Genomic DNA, 26,321 nt, shown 5'->3' with positions numbered 1-26,321 from the left:
ACGACCACATTGTACCACCGTTGCAAATACACTGATTTCACTATATATGTCGCCAAGGCTTGGATGATAAACGTCGTGGAATTATCCCCACTGTCGCGGAGTATACCCCGTGAGGAGCTTCTGGCTCGAGAGAGAGTTCGGTTGCCGAGGAGTGTAAGGTCGCGTGGATCAAAGAATATCTCCGGACGATATATGTCCGTGGCTAGACCCGTGTTTTGGACTTATATCGAGCAAACACTGTACAGTGTGGTCACTGATTTCCTGAGAATGGGCATGTGTCACCTGAATAATTCAATAAAAGAAAAATTATTCGCGGATACGATGTACCAAGGCCTTTTCTAGCCTTGTCCTCCCTCCTTCTCTCTCTCTCTCTCTCTCTCTCTCTCTTTCCTTTTTCGTCCTGAAAGTTCGTTTCGTTCTTGAAAGGCTGGGCGCATCGTTGTACCGACCACTTCAGCGTCGCGATATCGATTACTGTGGGTTCGTGGACGAGGATGGGTGGAAAAATGCGACGAACGAATTCGAGCGAGCCAACGACGTTTGCGTTGGTACAAGGAGATTTCCAATTATCGAAAATAAGTCGGTGAAACGCTTCGAAAGCGAAATCTCGACGGAGTTTCATTGATTTCGGTTGAAAAAGAAAATAAGAGGAAAAGAGAGAGAGGGAGAGAGGGAGAGAGAGGGAGAGAGAGGGAGAGAGAGAGAGAGCGAATGAGAGTGAGAGAGTGATAAGGGCGCGATAGGAGAAAGAAGCGAACGCAGAGCGTAGAATTTTAATCTTGACGAAGCATTCACAACACGGGATTAGAGAGAAGAAAAGCCACGCTCCGGCTGCCTTCCCTTGCGAAGGAAAATATCTGCCGCGCGTACTTATCTTCGATGAGAGGGTTCGCGAAGAGGGTCGATTATTTATTGTTCCGAGCTGACTCTACGCCGGCGCAGCGTTAGTGCTACTCTATCAATTCCCTGGGCAGAGTAATGTGACTACGCGATTTATCGTTTTGTTTGCTGATCACTGGAAAGTTATCCCCGGGGCGGGGGGTGGGGGCAGTAATAGGCCGGAAATTAATATTAATATAGCCGGAATCGAAGCGGAACCGAGAAAATTAAGAAGAACGGTCCCGACTTTGAGCGTAGCCGTGCTTAACTTTATAACTAGCCCATTTGGTAAATGAAGTGCAGTTTCAGGATAATTTGATAATAGTGAACATTGCTCATTAAATTTGCAACAAATGCTCGCACCGATTGGAGGAGCAACCAGACGATGGGTAAAATTCCTTCTCCGGATACTAATTGGCAGGATAACAAGAATTTTTTTACATGCGGTACTCCGTTGTTAACATTCGATGGACATTTAACCCTTACATTTTGTTTGCGTTAATATGGTCTTATAGTTGATACGATACCAACAGAAAGTTTTCGACTTTTCTTGTTTTGTTTGTTTTTATTACGGCGGCTTTATATGCTTATTCGAGGAACTTGTTTATTAAATTGATACAACACGTTGAGATATACTTGAATTTAAAATTGATGTATTGTTGTTTTTCAAGTTTTATAGAAATTTTATTTTTGATATGTTATAACTAGAATGCGGAACTTTATGCAAAACAAAAATTGTTCGCATCAACTGCAACAAACAAGGGTCATATAAAAATTTGTTTCATTCTTTGATAATGTTCATAAGCTCCAACTAATACATTGCTGTCCTGAAATTTTTTTAATCTGTCTACTTTTACAAATTGCATCCACTCATTTTTATTACAAATGCATAAAATTCGCAGTCTAGTTATAACATTGGTATTATAATAATGATTCAAATCAAAATGTAGTTCCTTTGAGATACTACGAGTTACACTGAATTTATAGGTTTTCAAATTAAATCGTAATATTTAATAACGATAAGATTTAAAAGTAAATTTTATCAGTCAATAGTATCAAAATCATTTTTATTTAGTGCAAAAATTGCCCGTCACTTTCGTAAGAAATGGAATTTAATACGGTAGAATATCCATTTTTATATTACTGTTTTCTTTATATATGATGATTAGATGATGAGTACATAGATCTTTATGCAAAATAAATATTGTTTCCATGAATTCTGACAGTCAGAGGTCCAATAAAAATGTATTTCCTCTCCCAACAATTTTAATAAGCCGAAAACAACGGTACTGTGTTCATTAATTGCTTTCTGCATTTCATTCATCCATTTTAGCCATAAATGCATAAAATCCGCAGTCTAACGATGAGTTAAAACTCATCTGATAAATTGCACTTGCCGTTATCGTTCATGGAAGTATTTTCTACATTAGAGATATCACAGTAGATCGCAAAGCGACGTAGAATTTTAATGATCTCGGAAGGGTTAATAATAGATTCGGAACGATCGAGCGAAATACAGGGTGTCCAACAAAAATGTATACAGAGTTTCGAATGATTATAACTTCAGTTTTCATTCACATATAATTAATATTTAAATTGCAAAAGAATCTACATTAAACAGCGTATACATTTTTGGGGGACACCCTGCATTAGGTAATATTTGAAATATTTTACGGTTTCGATTCGTTCGAAATGGAGCCGGGTTTTTTCCCGCGTGTGCAATGTAGCGACGCGTCACGAAATATTTTTCGCGATACAGAGAGAACGAAACATCGAATCAGACGTCATTGTTGTCACTTACCACGCTGCCAGATCGGCGTGCTGGCCGGATTGCTGTCCACCTCGCATTTCAGGCTGACGGACATCCCCTCGACGATCGGAATTCCAAAACCAGGTAAACGCGTTATCGCGAACGACGGAGTATCTGAAACAGGTATTAAGCAATTACTGTCAGCGCCTACGATATCGATGGCTGCGCCGATTGCATCGGGATGATCAACGATAAGAGTATTATGTATTCTATGTATTTCCAGGTGACAATTAAATACCGGAGAAACTCTCTTTTCAATGTAATTCCGAATTGATCTCGTAACTAGACTGCGAATCTTCGTACAAATTCGCATTTTCATAAAATACTTTATGAAACCCAGGTTCATTCAAACCGGAAAACAAATAAACTAAAACCAATTTATTCGTATGTGTGGCATAACTAGACCAGTCTAGCGAACAAATGTAATTAATATTAAACGAGAAAATAACATTTACCATGCTCTTTTCACGTCGGGATTTATACAGTAATTCTGTTTTGAGTCTGTCTCGCTAAACAGATTTTCTTGTTTTATAATCTGTTCGACACAACATTAATTTTTCAATTGGTTGTTCTAACGACATCCCACGTATTAAAAGTGAGGATTGAAGAGCTTAGTGGTTGAACATATTAAGTAAAAATTTCTTTTTCTTTTTCACTGTAGGTTCTATATTTAAACCTAGTTTATGTTAACATAATCTAAGAATTTCGTTTGGGATTCTTATGTAAGATTTTTAATCTTCCGTTTGGTGCAGCACAATTATTGACAATCCCATTAACAAGCTCCTGATAATTATAATTAGTAGAATTCGGGCCCAAGCGCCAATTCATGTTCGGTTCGAACTTTTGAATACGTGTCAGACTCGTGATATTTATGTTTGACATGATATCACGCCTACGAACCTGACTCGCAATGTTAATGTTTACGTTTGGCCCGAAATTCTCACGACGAGCCAGACTCGTCAAAGTACGGCAAGGGGTTAATAATTAAGAACGAATCGATGGAAAAATAAATTGAGGTTACGGCAGCATAATGGAAAGTGGGGAACACAATCGGGCGTCAATGCGAAGCTTTTCAAGCAACCTCCGCGTTCAGCTGGGGACACGAGTGACAGAAGTCGTTTGCGACTGAAAGGTTTCAGTGACTATCTCCGCATGCTTCGAGAGAATACACGGATGTTCGGAAGCGAGTTCGAAAAATGCGGGACGAGTTCTCGGGAGCCCCGTCTTTCTCGCATGAATCTGTACACGTGCAGATTGGATAACAGAGGAAAACAACGGGAAACCCGAGAGCATGGACAACGAGTTTTTTTTTAGAGCCGCGAATTCGCTGACACAGGAACGCGCCACATAATTTGATAGATGGCAAGACATTTCTGTAGCTGTGTGCGGAATTAGTCAACAGCGTTTTATATCAGGACTTGTTAACACGACGAGAGCTGTCCGTGCGAATGAAAGCGTGCCTTTTTTAGAGAGACGCGGGCGAGACGAACAATGAAATATATCTACACGTTTAACACTGAACCTACCGAGCGTTAACAGTATCTGGTAAATATGGCCTCATAAAAATGGCAACCCTTTCAGATTGTCTGTAATTGTCAATATAATAAATGCTTCGACAAGGACATTTATTCCACTATTTTCCATAAATGAATTTTTGTAGTTTCAATAATTGTAAAATATATAATCGGTCATTTTTACCGTGGGTATATTTAATATTAAGCAGTTTATGAAATGCGACGAGCTAGAATTTAAAAAATTTTAATTTTGTGAGTTGAGGCTGAGTTCACGTCAAAGTTCATTTTGTCAGTTGAAATTAAGTAAGAAAATGCCAGTATTTTCGTGTAAAAAATGATAGATTGCACTGAACTCCAACACTCGTATATTGTTATCGTATTGTTTATCAAGGTGCGTAGGTATAGTAGTTTTGTTCTAAAGTGTTTGGCCAAGGCTTACAGCCTTAACGCAAATTGCATAATAATGTAGCATCGTGGAATTCTGTTGTTAGTCAGCCTCGAACATAAGCTCATGGAAGAGGATTTGAAATGTGTTCTCTATAGAAACAAGTTTAGTACCCAAGTGTCCGAAGCCCTCAAATTAGGTTTTCGAATAATACCGACATCAACAATATCGATCTGTTGTATCAGACATTCTATCAATCTTCTCGCTTGAAGGAAAAAATAATCGAAAATTATTTTCGCTTGATTCGAAAATAATTTGGTTATTCCTCTGCACAACACGTACGTAGTAAAATAAAATAAAAAAGATTTATTTTTCTACTTAGTATCAATCTTTTGCATCGACGTCTTTTCTGTCATGAAAAAAATTTTAATTCATAGTTTAAAATTGATTTTAAATTTAATTTATTCCATTTTCAATATTCTTCTTTTCACTGAAGGTTTCTTTAAAAAGTATTTAGTAATTGTGTGATATTTTAGTTTTGAAAACATGTATTATATTTGTCCTCGTTCCGCGAGAATTACCAAAAACTACCTTCTTTTTCACTATCTAGTATTAATGCCGAGAAGATTACTTCGTTTATAAAATTCTTATAAAGGAATATTACAGTAGTACTGTCTACAAACTCAGGAAGAGAAACCTCATGATCCTTTTTTTTCTCCTCAGGTTAATACCATAAGTTCTGAGACTACACCTTTTTATTTATGAACAAAGATAATAAAGGTTACCCTAGCAAGAAGTAAAAGGTTCCTCCACTTAAACAGTGTCTTAGAAAAGGGTATTTAAACTTTGCATTTTCAACTTTTAGAATGTGCCTCAATATGCCAAACTGAAATGTTCCAAATAGTGTTCATATCAAGATTATACCTCACAATTGGGAAATCACAGCAATATTCAAACGCGTAATAGCAAGCAGTGTATGTGTAATGAATCTACATAACAAATGGCATGATTCTCATAATCAATCGGTGTTAAAACCGATCGTTCAATAAATTTTACAACTGAAAGTCCAATATCCATCGATTCAATTTTGAACAAAATTCAAATATTTACACATATAAATGGAGAATTTTTTAAAAAATGAGTACAGAAAATTTTGGTATTTTGCCATATGCTTATTTTGAGTAAAATAACAATGCAGGCCTACTTCTTGAATGGTAAAATAATTAAGATTAGATAACATACCTAACAGCTTAAACAGTCCAGTAACACTCCAGGAAAATGATATAAAGTGGACTATTATACTATTAATGAAAATTTTCTGTAGAGATTGGTATATTAATCTGCTGTTGATTCATTTCCAACGTCGTATATTGATTCGACATGAAATAATAAATCAAAAGTGTAAAATAACATTTTTTCACATGAGGCTTCACTTTCGAGAAAATCGAGTTTAAAGATTCTTTATGCTTTAAGTAGAAATGGTCAGTCACACGTCAGCCACTACCTATTCAATAAGACACGTTCCTTATACATACACTTTCAAACTCGTTTCTCCTCAAACAAAAACTGTGTATGAAAAAAATTTATGGTACATTCTCGGATCTTTTCAACACAGTTTCGCCCCCAAAATTAATTATTCCATGAATCTTGAGTAGATACTGAGTTTTTATATATTAGGCGCTTCAAGTCTTAGCGAAGGCTTATATCTTGTTTATTTCGAGAATTCGAATATTAAATGTTTTGTTTTCTACATTACAATTTTTGGAGAGCCGGTATGTGATTAAACAATATTATTAAACTTGTGTCTTGTTTCAAATCAATCTTCGAATGTCACGAGGCAAAAATTGACTAAAAATTTTAAGAAAGAAAAACTAGGTTAAGGGTCCCAATTACAAGCATAATGGATATTAAAAAAGAGATGTATAACGTATGTACTAACTGATTTTAATGAAAAAAAATTTAATATCGCTTTTTTAATATTCATTCTGCTTCAAAAACAAGTATATTTACTATAGGCACAGTAATTGGTACCCCTGAAGTACATGGGTCCCTTACCCTATGCGAAAAAGAATGCAAACAGTCGTCGATTAGGAACGACATGCTACAAAATATTAATTGTATTACTTTGTTCACCTCGTAACATTACGAAGCATTTCTTTCTTCTAGTTCTGAGGGTGATGGGCTGTGCGTTGAAATAAAGTGTAGATTCGTTCAGAGAGACGCGATATGTACATAAACATTATTATAACATAATAATTTTGTGAGGTTTAACAGAGGTCTGCTTACTAATCATAACGCTCGCATGATGTGCAACGATACTCGCGCGCGACGCGACGAACCGGTAATGCTGATTTACAAGGGCGCCACCTGGAGGGAAAATGACGCGATGATTACCGGGAAATTCAATCAAGTGACTGTTGATATCCAAATGCTTTTATCGCAATACTTTGTCGAAATACTTTTGTCGCAAATATATTTGCTATTATTGATTATTATCTTCAATAAAATGATGGACTATCCTCCACCGAAAAGGTACGTTCTTGGTTACTGTTCTAAATGTAAATAAGTATGTAAATGAGTTATGGAAAGAAATGTACACATTTCTCGAATAATTTTACCAACTTCATTCGTCAAGTAAGAGGTTATATAAGTCACTTCGGTTTTATGAAATACTGCATGGTTACGTTGTTTTAATCATTTTTTTTGTTAAAAACTCCTATTCCACATATCAATTTCGCTGACTGCAGTAACGTCTCGATATACAGTGGGTCCAAGAAGTATTTGAACTTTCCATTCGCGGGAAACTGTCGACATTTAAACTGCGATAATTTCGTTACAAAAATAGTGCTTCTCCCTTCGATCGTTCATTCTTACCTAAGATATTTTGGCATGATACAGCGACGGGAAAACTGATGAAAAAATGCTGCAAAATTCAAATGGCTCCAAAAAGTTTCAAAAAATTTTCTCGTAAATGAAACTGTTATAGATTTGAAGATTTTACATCCATTTCTAAGATGTCGGTGGAAAGATGGTGAGTTAATGGCGGTTTCAGCCACGAAAAAATTTTATCAAAGTTTTCGAGAAAAAACGCATCTTCAGGTTCTCGCCCGCTACATAAAAAAAATTCTTAAAATCTAGGACGAAACTAGAGGCTGCTAGCTTCAAAATGAGTCCTTCATTGTCGTGCGATTATTTTTTACGAAATTATCACGATTCGAGAATAGGCAATTTTTCGAGAATCGGGTAAATACTAAATACTAATACTTCTTGGACCTGCACTGTAAGTGACATTTCGGTCCCGAAGTTTTTTCATATGTATACAGGGTGTCCCACCTAACTTGAGCATCTCGCTTATGTTTTATGATAGAGAAAAATGTCAAAGGAAAACATTGGTTTGTTCGAAGGGGCACATCCTGTGACGGGATAAAAATTATTCTGAAGGTCATATTTTTCGAGATTTCAAGGTCATCGGAGTTCTTTAAATGGAACTATTCACCATCGCGATACGATAGCTGAGGTCAAGATGTATCCAACCACCTACAATGCTATGACCTTCGTGCGACCTTGAGTACAACAAATTCATAAACAGTAGGCAATTGATGGAAATAGTGAAAGAGCTTTGTTAGGAGGATTGATGAATAAAATATAGATACAGTGTTTCATCGATATATGTCCAAATGACGGGTCTATCCAGGGACATATATCGGCCAAGAGATACTATTCTTTGATCCACGCAGAATATAGAAATGGACAGCGATACTTCTGGGCTCCTCGTGGGGTATACCCCGCGGGAGTGGGGATAGTTCTTGGACTTTTATCGGCTAAGCATTTGAGACATATATGAAGTAAACACTGTAGTACTCGCTGAAAGTGTCATCGACGAAAGCGCGGTATATTTCTCCAGCTCCGAATTACCTATCCGCCGAAACAAGAATGGGACTCGCCATTGTAAACGGTTTCGCGGTGGTTGTAAAATTGAGCAGGAGAAACGAGCAGAAATGAAGAAGAAAGATAAGGAGAAGAGGAAGGAACGGATAAAATGGGAGGAATCGGGCGACTCTGCAATAACCAGGACGACGACGGGATTCGTGGGCGTGGGAAACGGGGACGGCGACAGCCACGGACATCAAACCTACTAATCGAGCAAACGGAACTATGGCTCTGACGGGCGACGAGCCATCCCTTCTCCGACACCCTCCTGTCCCGTGTACCAACTACCAACGACGTTCCTTCGCGTCATTAACGACCCAGCCTCGAACCGGGCGACAGAACCGGCTCGTATCCAGATCGCTCGACGTGTACACGTGTACGCGTGTACGCGTAACAGGGATTCCTCCTCGAGAACGTCGCGTCGGAGCCGATAGCGATTCAAGCGAGCGAACGAGCTTCGACCACAGTTTTGAGGCCGCGAGTAATTAACGAACGCTCGAGGACAGTGAAGATTTTACGATCGCTGGGCTCTCGTTAAAAACTCTCCCTCTCCCAACCCCCTCCTCTCGTTGCGACGACACGCAACGGGACAGAGGATGGCGCCTTCCCGCGCGGAATCAAAGCTACTGGCGCCGACTGACCGCTTCATCACGGCCGTTTTGACGTTCGACTTGTTCAGCAATGTCCTCGCTTCGATAGCTTCGAAAAAATCAACGAATTAGGTCGGTTAGGTCGGTCGCAATAATAATTTCGGATTCGCGTCACTTTGGCGCCGGAACCAGACACCTCTTCAATAATCCTCTTTAACTCTTCTCTTTCTAAGCGTCTTGACAAGTTCTTACGAAATAAGATTTCGAGTAGGCGAAACGCAGTTGAAAGCGCCTTTGCAGATTTCACACTACGTAACAAAAAGTTTTGTGGCTTGTACTGTTCATACAGAAACCGACTTCTGTAAAAATCAGCTTTCGAATTTGAGTGTTTTTCGAAAACTGTTAGCTCGGCTTTCGGATTCTCACAGAAAAGAACAAAATATGTGTATTGAAAATACATATACTTTTATTGTTCCATTATGTCTTACTTTTTCATTATTCAATTTATGTAGTATAATGAATAAAATAAACAAAAAAAAATTAGTATGACCATAATAATATATAATATATAATAATATATGGATAAAATGAAAGTAGAAATGAATGGAATAAAATAAAATTCTGAAATAATTAAAATTTGTAAAACCAGAACATCCTAGTCTTTTGTGCGAAAAATTCGGCAGACATTAATTTACTCATTTAGAGTCGTATTCAAAGCTAAAATATACAGTTTATGAAATTAGTGGTTTAAAACCGTGGTCATTTTTGAAGATTGAAATATTTCAGTATATTTTTCTTGGTATAATTATGCAAGAATCATTTCCTACTTGCAACTGTGAAAATGTTTACTATTCAACCCTTCGTGAACGATATAATTTAAAATCGACTCGCATTCTGTGCAGTAGCTGTTTATTTTTTAAGCTCCCAGTGAAAACGGTTATGTTGAAGCAACGGATTCAACTTGTTCAAGATTTACAAGATGGTGAGCCGGCGCCTTAAACGTGCAAAAAATGAATTTGTCGACTTCCATTTTGAACACATTTGTAGAATTCATTCGTTTAAATGGTTCATGTCAGCATTGCATCTCTGTGCCGGGATAAACAAATTCTTTAAACATTTCAATTCCAGACTCAACAAATGTTCTGCATTAAACGAACCATTTTCTAAATCATCCATTTCCGAAAGATTGATAAAAATGGTTGCAAAGTTTAAAATTGATGTGATCGTTAGATTTCTTTTTGAACATTTTCAACACCGTTGCACGTTTTAATTGTTCTGCAGGATAGTAATTAACTATGTAATTAACGAAGAAGGAAAGTAATTGACTGTGTCGTGTAATTAACTATCCTTTTTCAAAATCCTTTTCAAAACAATTTATGTTGGAGCTGCAAGCAACAATCAGTGCGAAGCGTATCTAGAAATAAATTATATAGTTTTATAATAAAAATGTTTGCGTCGAAGAAGTAAGCAGGACAATATTTAACTTCTATCGCGGCTCCGATATAAACATACTCTCTGCCAATAAGAAATTAATGTTGTTCGCTTTAAATAAACATAATACGCAACCCAGCATATTTCCTCCAGTCTTCGTACTGTTATGCTGTGACGTCCTGCAGTTATTTCGAATAAAACATCTGCCAGCGTGTAAGAGTGAGAATTAATTAAATCATCAGTGAAATCCAACAAAATAACATTGTTTATTAAATTAATTAACAGAACGGTTAACATAAATACAAAATGGAACAATATCGCGCGAATAAATTTGTTGGACTTCATCGAGGCAGAAGAGATTTTTACGGCTAAAACAATTTCCAACGAAGTGTCAACACAGAGTGTGTCCGGTTCGTCTCGAAAATATTAAGTGCGTAATGAAAACATTGTATTGTAATTTATAAAAAAGAAACGTGTAGGTTCCCAACTAAAAATTAATAAAAATATTTCTTTTTTCATGATTGCATGAAATTCATGTATTACTTGTACTTCATATTTTAATATTTTAACAACCGCTTGCAATTGCATTTTATATCTCGGGGGTGTAGTCAACAGATATTTTCTGTTTTTCATTTTGATACTTGTTATCTGAAACATCTTTCGTACATGACAATGGTCGAGAAATACGTAAAATAATTTACGAATATTTCCATAGGTAATCGTTTCCAACTACTCCCTTAAATAGTATAATACTAATTTACAATTATCTGGTTTCTTGTTAGACCGCGGATTTTATGCATTGACGACAAAAATGAGTAGGAGTCATTTAAAATACCGTTATATATTGTCGATTTATTAAAATTATTAAACGAAGGAATACATCGTCAATTAGCTTATATTCGTTATAATTAGGCTGCAGCTTTTATGCATTTATGACAAAAGTGGGTAAGCACAATTTAAAGCAGTGGACAATTAAAAAGATTTAAGGACATCAGCGTGTTCGTTTCAGCTTAATAAACTAATTAAAAGAAGAAAAAAATTTTTGTTTCGCTTCTGTGTCTTGCAATCAATGCAAACATTTTTTGCATAAAGATCCGCTATCTATTTATTATATGCATTCTAAGGTACAACGCTGATCTCTGATATCTTATCGCCATTTTGTAATTAGATGTCCAATTGTATTTCAATGCCGATCATTACGACGGTACGATTGATGTATCATATGAGTGGAAAAATAAATATATTCACGAACAGCATTATACGTCGATGATGGAAAAGTTTCATTACAGTGGTGCTTACTTCGATCGACAAATTTTATTCGGCAAGAAGTCATGTTTGTTTCACGTTACTGTTGAAAATCGGCCATTTCAAAATAAAAATTTTGATTATTGGCAACGATAGAAAAGTTCGAAATCCCCAGCTTCACTTTTTTCTTTAAAATTCCGAGCAACAGCAATTTCAGAAAAAATGTTTCACCCGTTACCTGGAAAATTAATTGTTCATCTCAAAGAAACCCAAGCCGTCTGGTCCAATCTTAAAAAGTTAGTTTCTGAAGGGTGTCCACAACATTTTGTCCCCGACATTACCCAAAGAAGTACCATATACGTTTCTCCAGCACTGTGAGCGGTCCAACAATCTTCCGTTGTTAACTTCGACAATTGTTATTCGAAAAGTGACGCACCGGGGCGTGTGACTGCTCGTAGATCAGGATGATGGGAAGACGGATCGTCACGTGGTGTCGAGGTCAAGGAATAAATTGATGACTGCAGGAAGAAGAGGTCGGGTCGGAACGAAGAAAGAGAAATGGAGACGAATCGGGCCACGCGAGAGAGAGAGAGAGAGAGAGAGAGAGAGAGAGAGAGAGAGAGAGAGAGAGAGAGAGAGAGAGAGACAGAAAGAGAGAGAGAAAGAGAGACAGAAAGAGAGAGAGAAAGAGAGAGAGAGAGAGAGAGAGAGAGAGAGAGAGAGAGAGAGAGAGAGAGAGAGAGCCAGAGTAGAAGCGAAACGGAGAGGAGAGAAAAAAGGGGAGCGAGAGGCTTTTCCTCGCTTCGACTACCGGATGGCTCCAAGTTATTCACTCGGCTATAATAGTGCGGTGCCGAGACAATGCTAGCTTAATGAAAGCCACCCTCCGTCCTCTTCTGAACCTATCGTTCCCTTCGGCCTCCTCTTCGTTGTCTCCCTCTGTCTCGGTCCGTTCGTGTCTCGGTGCGCGTCTCGGTGGCTGTTACTCGATGCCAACGCTAACGCCTGCCGCTACCGACGACGCGGCTGCAGCCTCGGCTGCACTGGCGTAAACACCAAACAAAGCAAACAATGCGACACAGAAGTGTCCCACAGACCTCGATCGCTTAATGAGAACTTTAAAGCGCCTCCGCAAACTACCAGTCTGTCTGTTACAGACAGGACCGCCGTTCATGGACTGCCACCACAGACACCCGACCGCGTAAATGTATTGTATACGTACACCCTATGCACGTGCCTGTGCATCTAGCAACGGGCAATACATGTACCACGATCGTTGAAAGTGTGCGTTGGCGGTTCGACGATTCTTTCCAATCTTTCTGGATCGGTGACAATATATTGGGTTTTCCTGAACATTCGGGTCGATTTTCGGTAGGCGGAATTAGGACATGTCCGAATATATCTGTGGTTGTGAGGAATCATCAACGGAACCCTAGTCGAGCACGTTAAGTTATGCTTTTTGAAGAATGATTCCTTCCGAAGGTCATTTGAAGGTCAACATATTATACACGGTTGAATTTGTCTTTTCATTAGCTGTAATGTTACACTAATCAATACACGTCGTTCCATTTGAAAAATGGACGATGACCTTGAAATATCGGAAAATATGACCTAGGGAAAAAATTTCTCCTTCATAATAATTGCCCCACTGAAATTAAACATTTCCTTCCCGAAACATTTTTTCGTATTATTAAAAACAACGAAGATATTTTCGGTGAAAGTCTTACGTGCCTCACACTGTATATAGGGTGTCCCAAAAATGTACTACCTTGGAAAAGTGATTCCCGAGGTCGTTCGAAATATCTTTTTCCTTTGCGGAAATTTTCTCCGCGGCTTGATTAAAGAGTTATTAACGAAACACACGGACCAATCAGAGCGCAGAGTCACGCCTTGCTGTAGCCGCGCTCTGATTGGTTTTTCGTTAATAAGTCCTTAACAAAGCCGAGGAGAACATTCTCGCAAAGGTCAAAGTTATTTCAAATAACCTCAGAAATCTCCCCTTTCATTTTTAAAACACATAGATTTATACCACAAAATGTAAGCAAATTGAAAGTTGTTATATTGTACCAATGTTAACCTTCTAACTGGGGATGACGAGTTAACTCGTCTCTCGTGTTGGTTGTTACCATTCAGAAACTCTTGATTTTTAACTCTCTCATTTAATTATGTCGCAGTATCCATATTCGTATGAACTATATCGTATTTATGTTGACTATGATAAAATTCTCATTATTCCGATGTTAATGATCTTTCGTTGCATTCATAATTAAAAAATCACGCAGTTAGACGGTTAATACTAATTCATTTCATGTAAACCAGTGTTAATTGATTTGCAAAATGGCAGGTTTTTCACGCTCAGGATTTGTAAGGGATGTGACGGCTTTTTTTTTGTGAAGACATAATTTAGTCACATTTGTATAAACCGGAGAGAATGTCGCGAAGCAGTAATTGGAATAATAATAATATGAATAGCAATAACATCGTCTTTCATGTATATAACAGAACAGAGTAAAGGTAATACAAGCAAAAAATATTTAAAACTCGTAAAGTACGAACGAATAAAATTGGAATACGAGCAGATATAAAACAAAGAAGTTTTAATTGCAACGAAAGCAAAGTAAATAATACACAATGACTACGATAAATTAAACGCCGCGATATACACGTAGAACGACCAAAGCATGAATACTTGTGGTAGTATCACAACCATATGGTATTGTCATTATAGAAGGTGGCTTAGCTGAAGGAGGTCACGGAACTGACCCCCCTTTGTTTTCAATGACATGAAAAATGTTGCTTAACGGGTTATTTCTTTTTAAGTTCTTCAATGACGTCGCTACTTTTATCTGGCGGGTTTTATATTTTTTCATACGACCTTAAACACAAAAGGCGTAATTAAAACCGGTAACTCATTGTTACGATCAAGTTACATTACTGTACGTGGAAAACACCAATTATGAAATTATTATTTTTAGAGCGGAGGGAGACTTCTTTCTTCAGTTTCTCACGAAAAATGTGTAATGAGTGGAACCAACTACAATTCTACAATTTCATTAGGTATATATTTGATATTCGTCACGATAGTGATACAAAAGTTAAATTTTATTACAATCATTTATATTGAGTATAATTCAGAGTTTTTTTTCTGACTAGACTGCGAATCTTTATGAAAAATACAGTTTTTTTGCGCCTTTTACGAGTATCAAGAGTTAAGAAGAATTTCAGAATATTTTTATAATATTACGGAGTTATTAAAATTTTTTTTATTGTATTTTTAACATTGCTTTAGCAGGTTTTTGAAATTATTTGGAGACGAAATATGTTTTTATTTAAGCTCATCCTGCTTCGTATATCAGTTACGTATTTTTCTCATAAATTCACAAAATCTGCAGCCCACTTACAATATTTAAATTGCCCAAATTCATAAGCGAAAATTAAAATTAATTTGTTTCTCTTGTTTTGTATATTCTGCTAAAGATCAACGCTTCAAAAAACTCAATCTCGAATTTCAATAAAGGTGTAATTACTTAGCGGATCTTCTCAGAAATTTGCAGGTGCACAAAATAATTTTCCAAAACAACCATCAAGGGGATTGTTAATTACAAAATAGCGTATAATCTTAATTGATCCTCATTAAAACTTGCTTCCTAAAATATCCAGAACATCCTCAGCGTAATTATAATATTTTCAAACAAAACAAATACGGTTCGTCCGTATCTCTAATTTCTGCTAAGTAAGCAATTTAATATGTATTCGCCATTAAATTTTCTGCTAACGATACGAAAATTTCTATTACGTTATTCTATTAAGTTCAAGAACTTATAGTCTTGTTTCATAATTTTATACAGTTATAGACGAGGATGCAAACCCTTCGCAAACTTGTGAAACTTGGAATTATAGCAGGAACCATTAAAGAATCAGACCGTTAACAATATATTAATATATTATAGTCATAATTGTACTGCGGAACTTTGTGCAAAACAAAAATATTATACCTCGATTGTAATATACAAGAGAAAAATAGAAATTTATTTCCTCCCTTAATGAGCTTATGAATAGATCGAAAATAATATATGTAATAGTGTTTTAAAATTCTGTTTATTTTTTTCGTTCTTCACCGATATGAACGTACTGCAAATGCATATCCCCTACAAACTATATTTGTTTCGCTACAAAGTCGACAGTAACAGAACAGCTACTCGGACAGTAACAAAAGAGTAAAATTACTATTACACTTACCATTATATTTACATACGTCTAAGCTTGTAAAACAATTGTCCAAACATTATAAACTCAACTAATCGGCCGGAAAAGTAAACTTCGTTTCTCCATTCCAAAAGTTTTCAAATCATTTACATTTTTCTTGTAAAATAGTTTTCTTTCAATCCTATCGTAAAGTATACAACATTAACAGAATTCTTACTGCACGCCAACGCTGACTACGTTGCCGAAAACGTCAGGTTTTATATATTATATAATAAATAATTACAACGACTGACCTCCCAAAAATAACGCTTAGTTAGCAAATATAGTTAGTAAAAAGTCGCTTGTATTTACAAGCATTTTGAGAATTGCTCCGTGAAAGTAAACCCATAGATTGCGCAGCGCGACGGATAGATTACCATGTTAACAATCACAAATAAATCGATAGCTTCGGGCACAACGTTTGGCATCGACTGGTCTCAAAACCCGGAGACTCGTAATACTGGGTGCGCGTGATTCGTTTCGACCCCGTGCGCCGCCAACCCCTTTTCGGTCGATCGCAAAAAAGAAAAAAAGGAAACGGAAAGGGAAAAAATATTTTAGATCAGAGGGATTCCCTTTAACCGCGAAACGGTCGACGGGAATAGCTATCTCGGGATACAAATTACAGGCATCTGCAAAGCTGTGGTCGAATTCGTAGGTTCGTTTCTGGTCCCACGTAACGTAACCGACTCGGTTGGCGGTGTTGGCGGTGGATGCCGGGTGTGCGATGTCTCGCGGAGCCACCCCTTTTTATATCTCCCTTCGCCGGTGTGTATAGGTCTGTTTAACGGCCCGTGTAAGGTTTACGACCGTTCCGGCTTGATCGGGAGGAAGAATTTCCTTTGAGGAAGCGACTCTTTTTCTTCGGGTAGCCGCGACGGGGGCCCGCCTCCGTATGTCGTTCGCGTGCAAAAATCTGCCATCCCGTTCTGTCTTACGTTAATTCATGACGAGCGTGAAGGGAATTGCGCGGGACCGAGCGGGGAAATAGAGCAGGAATTTCGCGTCGAACGAGTCCCAGACGTACGATTTATCGGGCACCGGGCAAACGAGGAGACCGACGCGACGCGGCCGAATACCTTAGCTAACGCCGGCGATGCCAGTCCTGCGTGGCTCTATGTCTCTATACACGGCGACCCAAACGTTCCTGCCAAATGATGGCTGCAAGTTTTACGATCACGACGCAAAAAAAATTTTATGCTTGGCACTTGCAGAAGTTTTCGAAGTTTACTCGATATATTAGGGGTACCCATATGTAATCGATTATTTGCAAAGAATTTATTTTGCCTTTAGTTCTGTGCCGATCGTTGAAGAGGAAACAAAGTATAATTTTTTTTACAACCCTGTAATAAGATGGCGGAGTCCATACCTTCCGAGGATGGTATTCGTCATTGCATACTTTTTCATTTTCATGCGGGATTTATTGCAACGGTAACAACAAAGAAAATTTTGCGATGTTTATGGAGATGTATTGAAGGTCAACAAGTGTCAACGTTGGTTCAGAAGGTTTGCTGCTGGCGATTATGATCTCTCTGACAGGCCTCCAAGTGGAGGACCAGTTGAATTTGATAATGACACTCTAAAATGTCTAGTGGAAGCTGATCCAAAATTAAGTATACAAGAATTATCGCGAAGCCTTGGGCCCACATGGTCAATTATGCAAAGGCACCTACACGAAATGGGAAAGGCATGTAGGCAAGGAATATAGGCACCGCATCAATTATCTGAGACCAACAAGAATATTCGTCGATCAATTTGCACTTCATTGCTATCCAGATTTCGTAGAGATCCATTTCTTAGCGGAATCGTTACCGGAAATGAAAAATGGATTCTTTATGATAACATAAAGCGTTCCAAGCAATGGCTTTCTGCAAATCAAACCGCAATATCAACCCCTAAACCTAGCTCATCACTTAGAAAGGTGTTACTGTGCACTTGGTGGAACTGTCGTGGCATAATTCACTTTGAGTTGTCGAAACCTGGAGAAACAGTTACTGCTGAGTTGTATTGTCAGCAATTGCAACGGCTGTATTCAGAACTATTGAAAAAGAGGGCATCTTTAGTCCACAGAAAAGGTGTAATACTGCAAATTGACTATGCCCGACCCCATACAGCGAAACTCACTCAGGAAAAAATCAAAGAATTGCAATGGGAAGTTTTACCGCACCCTCCGTACTCACCGGATATTGCTCCCTCTGACTATCATTTTTCAGATCTCTGGAGCATTATTTAAGAAATAAAACATTCACTTCTGTAGAAGATCTAAGGAAGCACCTTGAGTCATATTTTGCTTCACGAACCCTGGATTTCTATAAGAGGGGCATTGAAAATTTGCAGGAAAGATGGTAAACTGTCCTTGATAATGATGGAGATTATATAATAAATTAAGAAATAAAAACTTGAATTTACTACAAAGTTTGTTTTAGATTTCAAAATAACTGATTACTTATGGGCCCCCCTAATATGTCCCAAATGCCTAACCGATAAAAGTCCCAGGACTATCCCCACTGCGGTATACCCCGTAAGGGACCATGAACCGAGGCCTCTAGAGCTTCGCCCTCTTTTGTACGTTCGGTGGGGATCAAAGAGTAGTATCTCCTGGCCGATACATGTCCCTGGCTAGACCCGTGTTTCGGACATACATCGAGTAAACACTGTTAGTTGTCCGGACTATTACAGTTTTGTTCCGATATAAGGAAATCCCTTCTTCTTCTCTTGAATGTCTCTTCTTCGTAGTACCAACCCTACAATGGCAAATAGTTGTCTTAGATAACAGAAACTTCCAAGGTTTTAAGATTGATATGCACAAAAGAATTTAAATAAATTTAATATTTATAACTGAGTCATTCGCGATAGCAAAAATGGTACAAGTCGAAAGAGTTAATCATTGGACGATGAAGAATTAAGTAACAGTAAAATTGGGACGTATTACAAGCGTACCTGTTATTTCAAAACTTAAATCATTTCATTATAGAAAATTTACAGCACGGTATTAAAAACGATTTCAAGTCATTAGTCCTTCGTGTACATTTGACAAATTAGATTGGTCAATCTACTACATTAACGCGAAAAGTGCTGTTCAAGGGGCCAACAAACATTCTACTCCGTACCATTCAACAAAGCTACGTTCGATTTCCGTGTGTAGTTGTTTAAAGAAGGCGATGGTAGAAAGTTTAGATTTTACAAAATGATGTAATTCGGACTAGTAAACTAAGTAACAGGATAAAGTTTTTATTGAATCGCGTGGCAACAGCCGTGGTGTGCGTTTTCGTGGAAACGTGGATTACATTGGTGGCACGCAACGGTTTCCTCGTAACCAACTTTAAGTTCTAGTTTATTGGATCTGTGTTGACCGTGCCGGAAGACTAAGCCTCTGAAACGCGCACGACGAACAAAGGGTCCGCGATTGTTGCCGTTTGGATTGTTTGCGCAAACGCAAGGCTGTCCGCTCGGTTGAATGAAATTTATCACGAACGACTCATTTCGTGAGTACCACGTCCCGGTTCGTATGAAAATGTAAGGATTTATGCGGATCAACGCAACGTGGGTCGAGGTCAACCTGCACCGAAGGAAGTTTATGGCTGTAGTATCAGCGTGGCCGTGCATCTATGAGAAGATACACAGAATATGTGATACCGCCGCAAACTTTATGACGGATTAAACTAGTAATGATGCGGCGCAAATATTGTAACGCCTCGATTAGGTGGAGGACAGTCTGCGAGACAGTATTTCTTTCCAGTGAATACAGCTCAAAGTTTAGCGGAGCAATACACCTGCGTTATTACAACAACTCGTAGAAAAACCGAAGCTAATTTTTCCAGTATTCTTGTAATGGAAATTAAACTGGTAATGAAACGGCGCAAATATTGTAACGCTTCGATTAGGTGGAGGACGGTCTGCGGCATAGTACTTCTTTTCAGTGAATATAGCTCGAAGTATAGCGGAGCAATACACCTGCGCTATTGCAACTACTTGTAGATAAACCGAAGCTAATTTTTCCATTACTTTTATAACTTATATTTTTCTTTTAAATACCCATAGGCACGGTATTAATTCACCTATCACTTATTTTGCCATTTTTAACATTAACTATTGATTATATATTTGTTTACTTTTTCTTCGAATGTATATCTTTAATAAAATCGTTCTCTACAATAGATTTACAATAATACCGTAAAATATATGTATTTTTACATATCGCGGTAATTGTGATTTATTAACAGGTTTATTTAGGTTTTATGCTAAACTGTATTATATGAGAGGAATAACTGGTACTTAACTTACCTATTTAATTTTTCGGAATACTATTTCACTTATTAAACCATATTGTAGTATACATAAATAAAGTAAAGGATTTTCCAACAATGTTTAGTTTTCGAACGAAATATTAGTATCATATAATGCAGGAATGTAGCATAATACGACAAGGTTGTAAGTACTCCGACAGGATATGTCCTGAAAACGTAAGTGACTTCGAGCGAGTAGTAAATCGTAATCGAAAGTTCATGCTGTTTCTTGGTACTAACTTTGTAGGTATCCTCCAAGGTATTACCCGCTCCGCGTCACGATAGTCGTGCTAGCTAGCTAAACATTCTCCAGTTTCTACCTAATTACCAAGTGTCAAGTAAGCTTCATAAAGCCTCTATTAATCTTACTCGTGTGCGTTGAAAGACTGGAATTCATGGAGTGTGCGAAAGCGTTTTTAAATGATGCACAGATTTAATACACTTAACTTCGTCCACGTTTATCGAACATTTTATACTTTTTTATTTGTTGAATGTTGTGATTTTTACGTTGGCTGAAATTAATTTTTATAGTCGTGTAAGGAACAATGAAATTTCGTTACTATAGAAAAAAATACAAAATGAGTACAAAAATTACATAAAGTTTCATTTTATGTTACTGTAAGTATAATTTTCATAAATAGGGAATAAAATAAAGCTGTATAACGTATCACTATAACTTGCACTGCATGAGTTTTAAACTACAGAAGGACTATACTGAATGCAATAATAATGTAATACAATATATACATGTAATACAATAATTTTAAGCTTTTATGACATTAATTTAATATCTTCGATTTTGTAGACAATTTTAATATCAACTTCCGTTGAACACTAAATAATGAAGTTTAAACAGTAATTTTAGACAATTTAATTTTAACTCAGTAATTTAACACTAGATTTTTTCTTTTACAATTTGTGAAAATAGAAATATTTGCTTGAGATACATTTTTTATATATTTCTTTATTCAAATGCATGTTACTATAAAAATTCTATGAAATTTGAATTATTTCAATCCTGTTATTATTATAATGGAATATACATCATTCTTGATTAGGACTCGGTAATTCTAGTGTTAAAATAGCAATTTAACACGAAGCATGCTTTTCGTATATGATATAAACATTCATTTTATTGGTGGAGGAATATATTTACATACAATTTAAAATGATCAGGTGTGTCATGAACATGTACAGCGAAACGGCCTTATTAGTGTAAGCGAAACAGATCACTGCGGAGACCATTATCAGAATCATGCAACGTCATAAGAACAGGATATTGAGGTTTGATTGACATTCGAACCATCGATAAGCGAGGAACACCGCTTACGTTACAGAGATGGGCGCGCTTTCATCGGAAATCAATTGTTAGGAGTACAAGTCAACGACTTACGGGGCATGTAAGCGCAGCTGTTTGACTATGTATAGACCCGTACTACTAATTTTAGTGCACGGTAAACGGGCAGCTGCAAGGATCTCTCTATGACTCGCCCGTTCCCATTGTAATTGATATTATCCAGTAATTTCATCGTTCATACCTAACGATATGGATATCACCGCATCGATACCAATGACAGGTGTTAGACTTATAGTTAATTTCGGCTAATTATTACCGTCTTCTTCATCTTTCCACGAAGAAATTAAATAAAGCTGTAATGTTATTTGCTACTTATTTTTAGACTTAACGTAATGAATTTGTTCTTGTAGTAAATAATAAGATACCGAACGCGTTAAGTATAATGCGGCAAATTTCTAAAGAACTAATACACTTTCGTGCAATACAATTTCTACTACATAAGCGTTACATAATCTCGACAATACTTTAACGTTCACATCAATAGAACCCTATTAAAAAAACAGTAAGCATTAACATCGTGTTCGTCCGTTATGCTATGCTTTTTGAAGGATAATCTCTCCCCGCCCTAAAGGACGAATGCGGTCATTGGGGAAAGGCGGAGTTTGTTATAGTCATCCTAACAGTTTTTTTTTGTGAATATCTAATAAATGTGTAGAAAAAACTTGTTCTGAACGATGACCTTACAACAGATTTGAAGGTCATTGAAATAGGCGAGGTCGTCGCTACTCCAAATATTTTCCAAGGTGACTTTGCAATCTCCGAAACGCCTTGATCCATATAAAAAATGTTTGCATTACAATGCCTCTCCCCCATACCGTGTAAGTTTTGTAAATATCACTTTATAATATTATTACAAATAACGAAAATATTCAAGGTGGTCAAAGTTGTAGATCCACCCTATATATTACGGTATATGAATAGGTATAACAATTTTTTTGTTTACATCTTGAAAAGTATCGAATATCTACACCTAATATTTTATATACACGTATCACTAGGGATATGAGTGCATACTGTACCGCAAGAGCATAACAGAATCGAAGTCGGGCAATCCGTGCGATTTCCTGGCAAGTGGCGCCGAGGAGCAGTCTAATTAACAATTTAATTAACACATCCGCATCGCAGACGGCGCGTGATAAAGATACGGCGTAAGATTTTCCGCGGTATCTCAGCTCCTGGTAACCCCAGAGATCAAGCAGACACACCATAATAAGCGTATATGCATTCCCGTAGGCAAGCGCATCTGCATTCACCGCGGAGATTCGGCAGGCGCCATAACAATTTTCATTAAACGACCTCAATGGCCAAGTTATACAGCTGAATGTGGCGTTCATCAGGGTGGGACCGTGTTATCGAGGGGGGTTCGTGGGGCACGCGCCGCAACTAGGCTAAACGGGGAGGCCGCAATATTATAGCAGCTTCGACTTGAATGGAGGAAGCGCCCCGCTATTTCATAAATTTCCAAGTTACTTTCGGTTTCGGGGCTTAGGACGTAGTCGGCTGCAACATCCCGGTTCTCCTCACACTACCCCGTAACTTCGCCGTGGAGTTTCGCTTGTAACTATGTTATTCAAACGCCGCGCGGAAGGCGCATTCCGATTAAAATGATTTTGGGACCGCTGCGCCCGTCTCTAGCGCCGACTGGAAACACTGTTGCTAGTAGAACAAAGCTTTCGTTATCTTCTCGGAAGTTATTTGGTTTCTTCCAGAGACTACAAATAACAGTTATTCTAAAATTTTCTGCGATAAAAATCATTGATAAAAAGTTGAATATTATTGAAACTTAAGATAATGTACACAAACTATAAAGAAAAAAAAATTCGAAGAACAAAATGATTAAAAAAATATCGATTTCTATACTTTTTGGTTACAAACACCAGTTATTAGTGTCCAAAAAATTGGATTCTCCTCGATAACTGTTATGAAAAAAGACTGTTTCGATTGCTCAAAGCAGTTATCGATGAGAGAAGTTCATTTCGATCACTCATAACAGTTGTCATTGAGAGAAATTTATTTCGATCGCTCATAACAGTTATCGATGATCGAATTTCTTTTCACTTGTTCATAAAAGTTCTTGTTGAGAAAATTCATTTCGGTTGCTTATTTAATTACTCCATTGTCTACTCTTTTTTTGATGGAGGAAGCCTGTGAAATTCATTGAGAAGATTTCGTACAACAAGATGAATCAACAGACCATAAGAACGACAGAAAATCTGAAGAAAAAATTTAAAAAAATGACAACTAGGATAATTAGAAATATAGACTCCAGTATTTATCAAAACTAGCGTGCATAATTCTCGCTGTGCCCGCAACTCTTGAACGAACCTTTTCTGCTCTAAAATTTGCGGTGTAATTTGTCAATAACATTTACCAACAAGAGAACGAATATCCATACGAACTCTGATGAATGTTTCAAAATTGATTTGTCAAGGTCAGTCTGCTGGACACACTTTCATGCACGTTTGATTTTTGGAACTTTAAGATAGTTGAAAATATTAAAATGTCTAAATCTCCAATATATTATAAAAAATGATTTAATTCAATTAACCATAAAATATTGGAATATTACAATTTATTTTTGCCATATGAGCAGGCATAATCGGAGCTTCGGTAACGTTTGTAACATTATACGATGTCGCTGTACAGGAAGCAAGCGACCGTCGTTCCTAAAGGGTTGATCTCAAAACTGTAGTGTCTTTGACGTTAATTAATGTGACTTATAGCACCATCTCTTACTAATACGCTCACATGTATACTATAATCGAGGGTTATTGGTAACCGGTGGAGATTGTACATGAAAAAGTAAGTCGAAAATGTACAACAAAATCTTTTCATGTAAGGCTTTGTTTTCGATAAAATCGAGTTTGTAAGTACCAATATGTTCTAATTTCAACGATTTAGTTGTCGCTCATTACAAATACATGTAACTGTGACTAAATAGAAGCCACTTAAAGTCAACGATTTTAAAATTGTCCTATTGTAATTCTCCACTTAATTAATAAATTAAAAAAACATATTTGAGATATTGGATATATGCTGCCATGGACAAAACGTGGTGTTTTGATAAGGTTAATCAATTATACATAATCATAGCAGTATTAAAGAAATTAAAATGTGAATGTATAAAAAGCCGGAAAAATGTAGTAAACAAAGAGTGCAATATCCGTGAAAGTTCGAGAAAGAACAATTACTTGCGACTCGAAAGCAAATTGCCATAGGGTTTATCGGGATGGGCAGGAAGAAGCGAAGAAAAAACAGTGTTATACAAAAAGCTCGTTCGAGGATATAAGACTATCGAGAAACGATTAATCCCAGTAGCAGAACCGGATGAAAAACGGTATCAGCCCTGGGGGACCACTAAGTCAGTCTAATTGCACGCTTATGCGAATCCCATGAAATATTTATGAAGCTTTATGAGAATTTTTCATGCCAACACACAGCGGCCCCTTTGAAGAGTAACAGGAAGTTTCGGCCCGCACGATCGATTACGCCGATATCAAAGGTATCCGCGGCTCATTCGATGCTGGAAAACCCAGAAAAGGATCGCTCAAGTCCTTATGAAAACAGCACCGAGGCTCATCGAAGGAAGAAATTAAAGAATCGGAGGAGAATGGGACGAGATACGGGATGTCTGGATCGGCTGAAATCGAAACAATACGTTTTTGGAGGCCCTTTTGTGATCCGATCTGAAACTGACGGTGCTCTAACACTGTGCATAAGTTCGTGAAGATTGAGATACGTTACAGCTTAGGTGGTTTGTGCACGATAAGCTAAAGGCAGTTAAATATTATGCACTAAAATATAGGACATATAGGATATTATGCACTATTATATATATTTTTGGTGTCCCAAAAATGTTGTACTTCCTTGATAGGGGTGATTCCTTAGGTGATTTGAAGTAACTTTTTCCTTTGCAAAAATATTCTCCGCGGATTTGTTTTCGAGTTCTTTAAGGAAAACACGGGCCAATCAGAGCGTGGCTTCAGCGGACGGATTTCGGCACGGCCAATGGCAACGCTACGCTCAGCGTGACCTACCGCCGCTCTGATTGGTCCACGATTTTCGTTAATAACTCTTCAACAAAGCTACGGAGAACATTTTCGCAAAGGAAAAAGTTACTTCAAATGTCCCCGGGAATCACCTCTTTTAAGGATGGACAACGGTTTTGGGACACCCTGTAGAGTGCTCAGAAGCCAATGTACAGGGTGCAAAGAAATGATATGTCACGACTATCATAACGTGACTCTGCACCCACGGTTCGGTGGAACTTGATGTAAGATAGCTGCTGCAAAATTAATTTCAAGGTTAAAAAGGTCAACAATTCTTTGTCATTGCATTGTGTTCTGCTCATCACAAGAATAACAAAAGATGCCATGGGTTAAAATTCAATCGTCCTTTTAAAAAATTATGATAAAATTGTTTTATTATTAAATTGATTTTATTTATATATTACATTTTCGATATATTTCACGAGCAAACAAATGATTTCCAACGGCTATATCAATAGCACGCTACGCATATAAACTCCCTCCGACTAACGAATGAAAAATTTGATTGATAATGGAAAAAACTTTGCCATAATTTTTTAAGAGAACGATTGAGTTTTTACCGACGGTTGCTTTTACACTTTTTATCCTTGTGAACAATAG

General features: G+C 37.4%; 1 protein-coding gene across 1 annotated transcript in view; it reads right to left on the bottom strand.

Moving 5' to 3' along the window:
* The window catches only part of Tei (irregular chiasm C-roughest protein teiresias), a 760,200-nt gene that overhangs the window by 165,397 nt on the left and 568,482 nt on the right, over window positions 1-26,321 (bottom strand). The window contains exon 8 of the mRNA XM_076797260.1: window positions 2,681-2,803. Within this exon, the coding sequence (XP_076653375.1) occupies window positions 2,681-2,803 (123 nt within the window). The remainder of the gene's footprint in view (window positions 1-2,680; window positions 2,804-26,321) is intronic.

The sequence above is a fragment of the Halictus rubicundus genome, chromosome 11 (assembly GCF_050948215.1).
Source record: "Halictus rubicundus isolate RS-2024b chromosome 11, iyHalRubi1_principal, whole genome shotgun sequence".
NCBI lineage: Eukaryota > Metazoa > Arthropoda > Insecta > Hymenoptera > Halictidae > Halictus > Halictus rubicundus.
The sequence above is the reverse complement of the archived record's forward strand: the minus strand, read 5'-3'. Positions and strand labels throughout refer to the sequence as shown.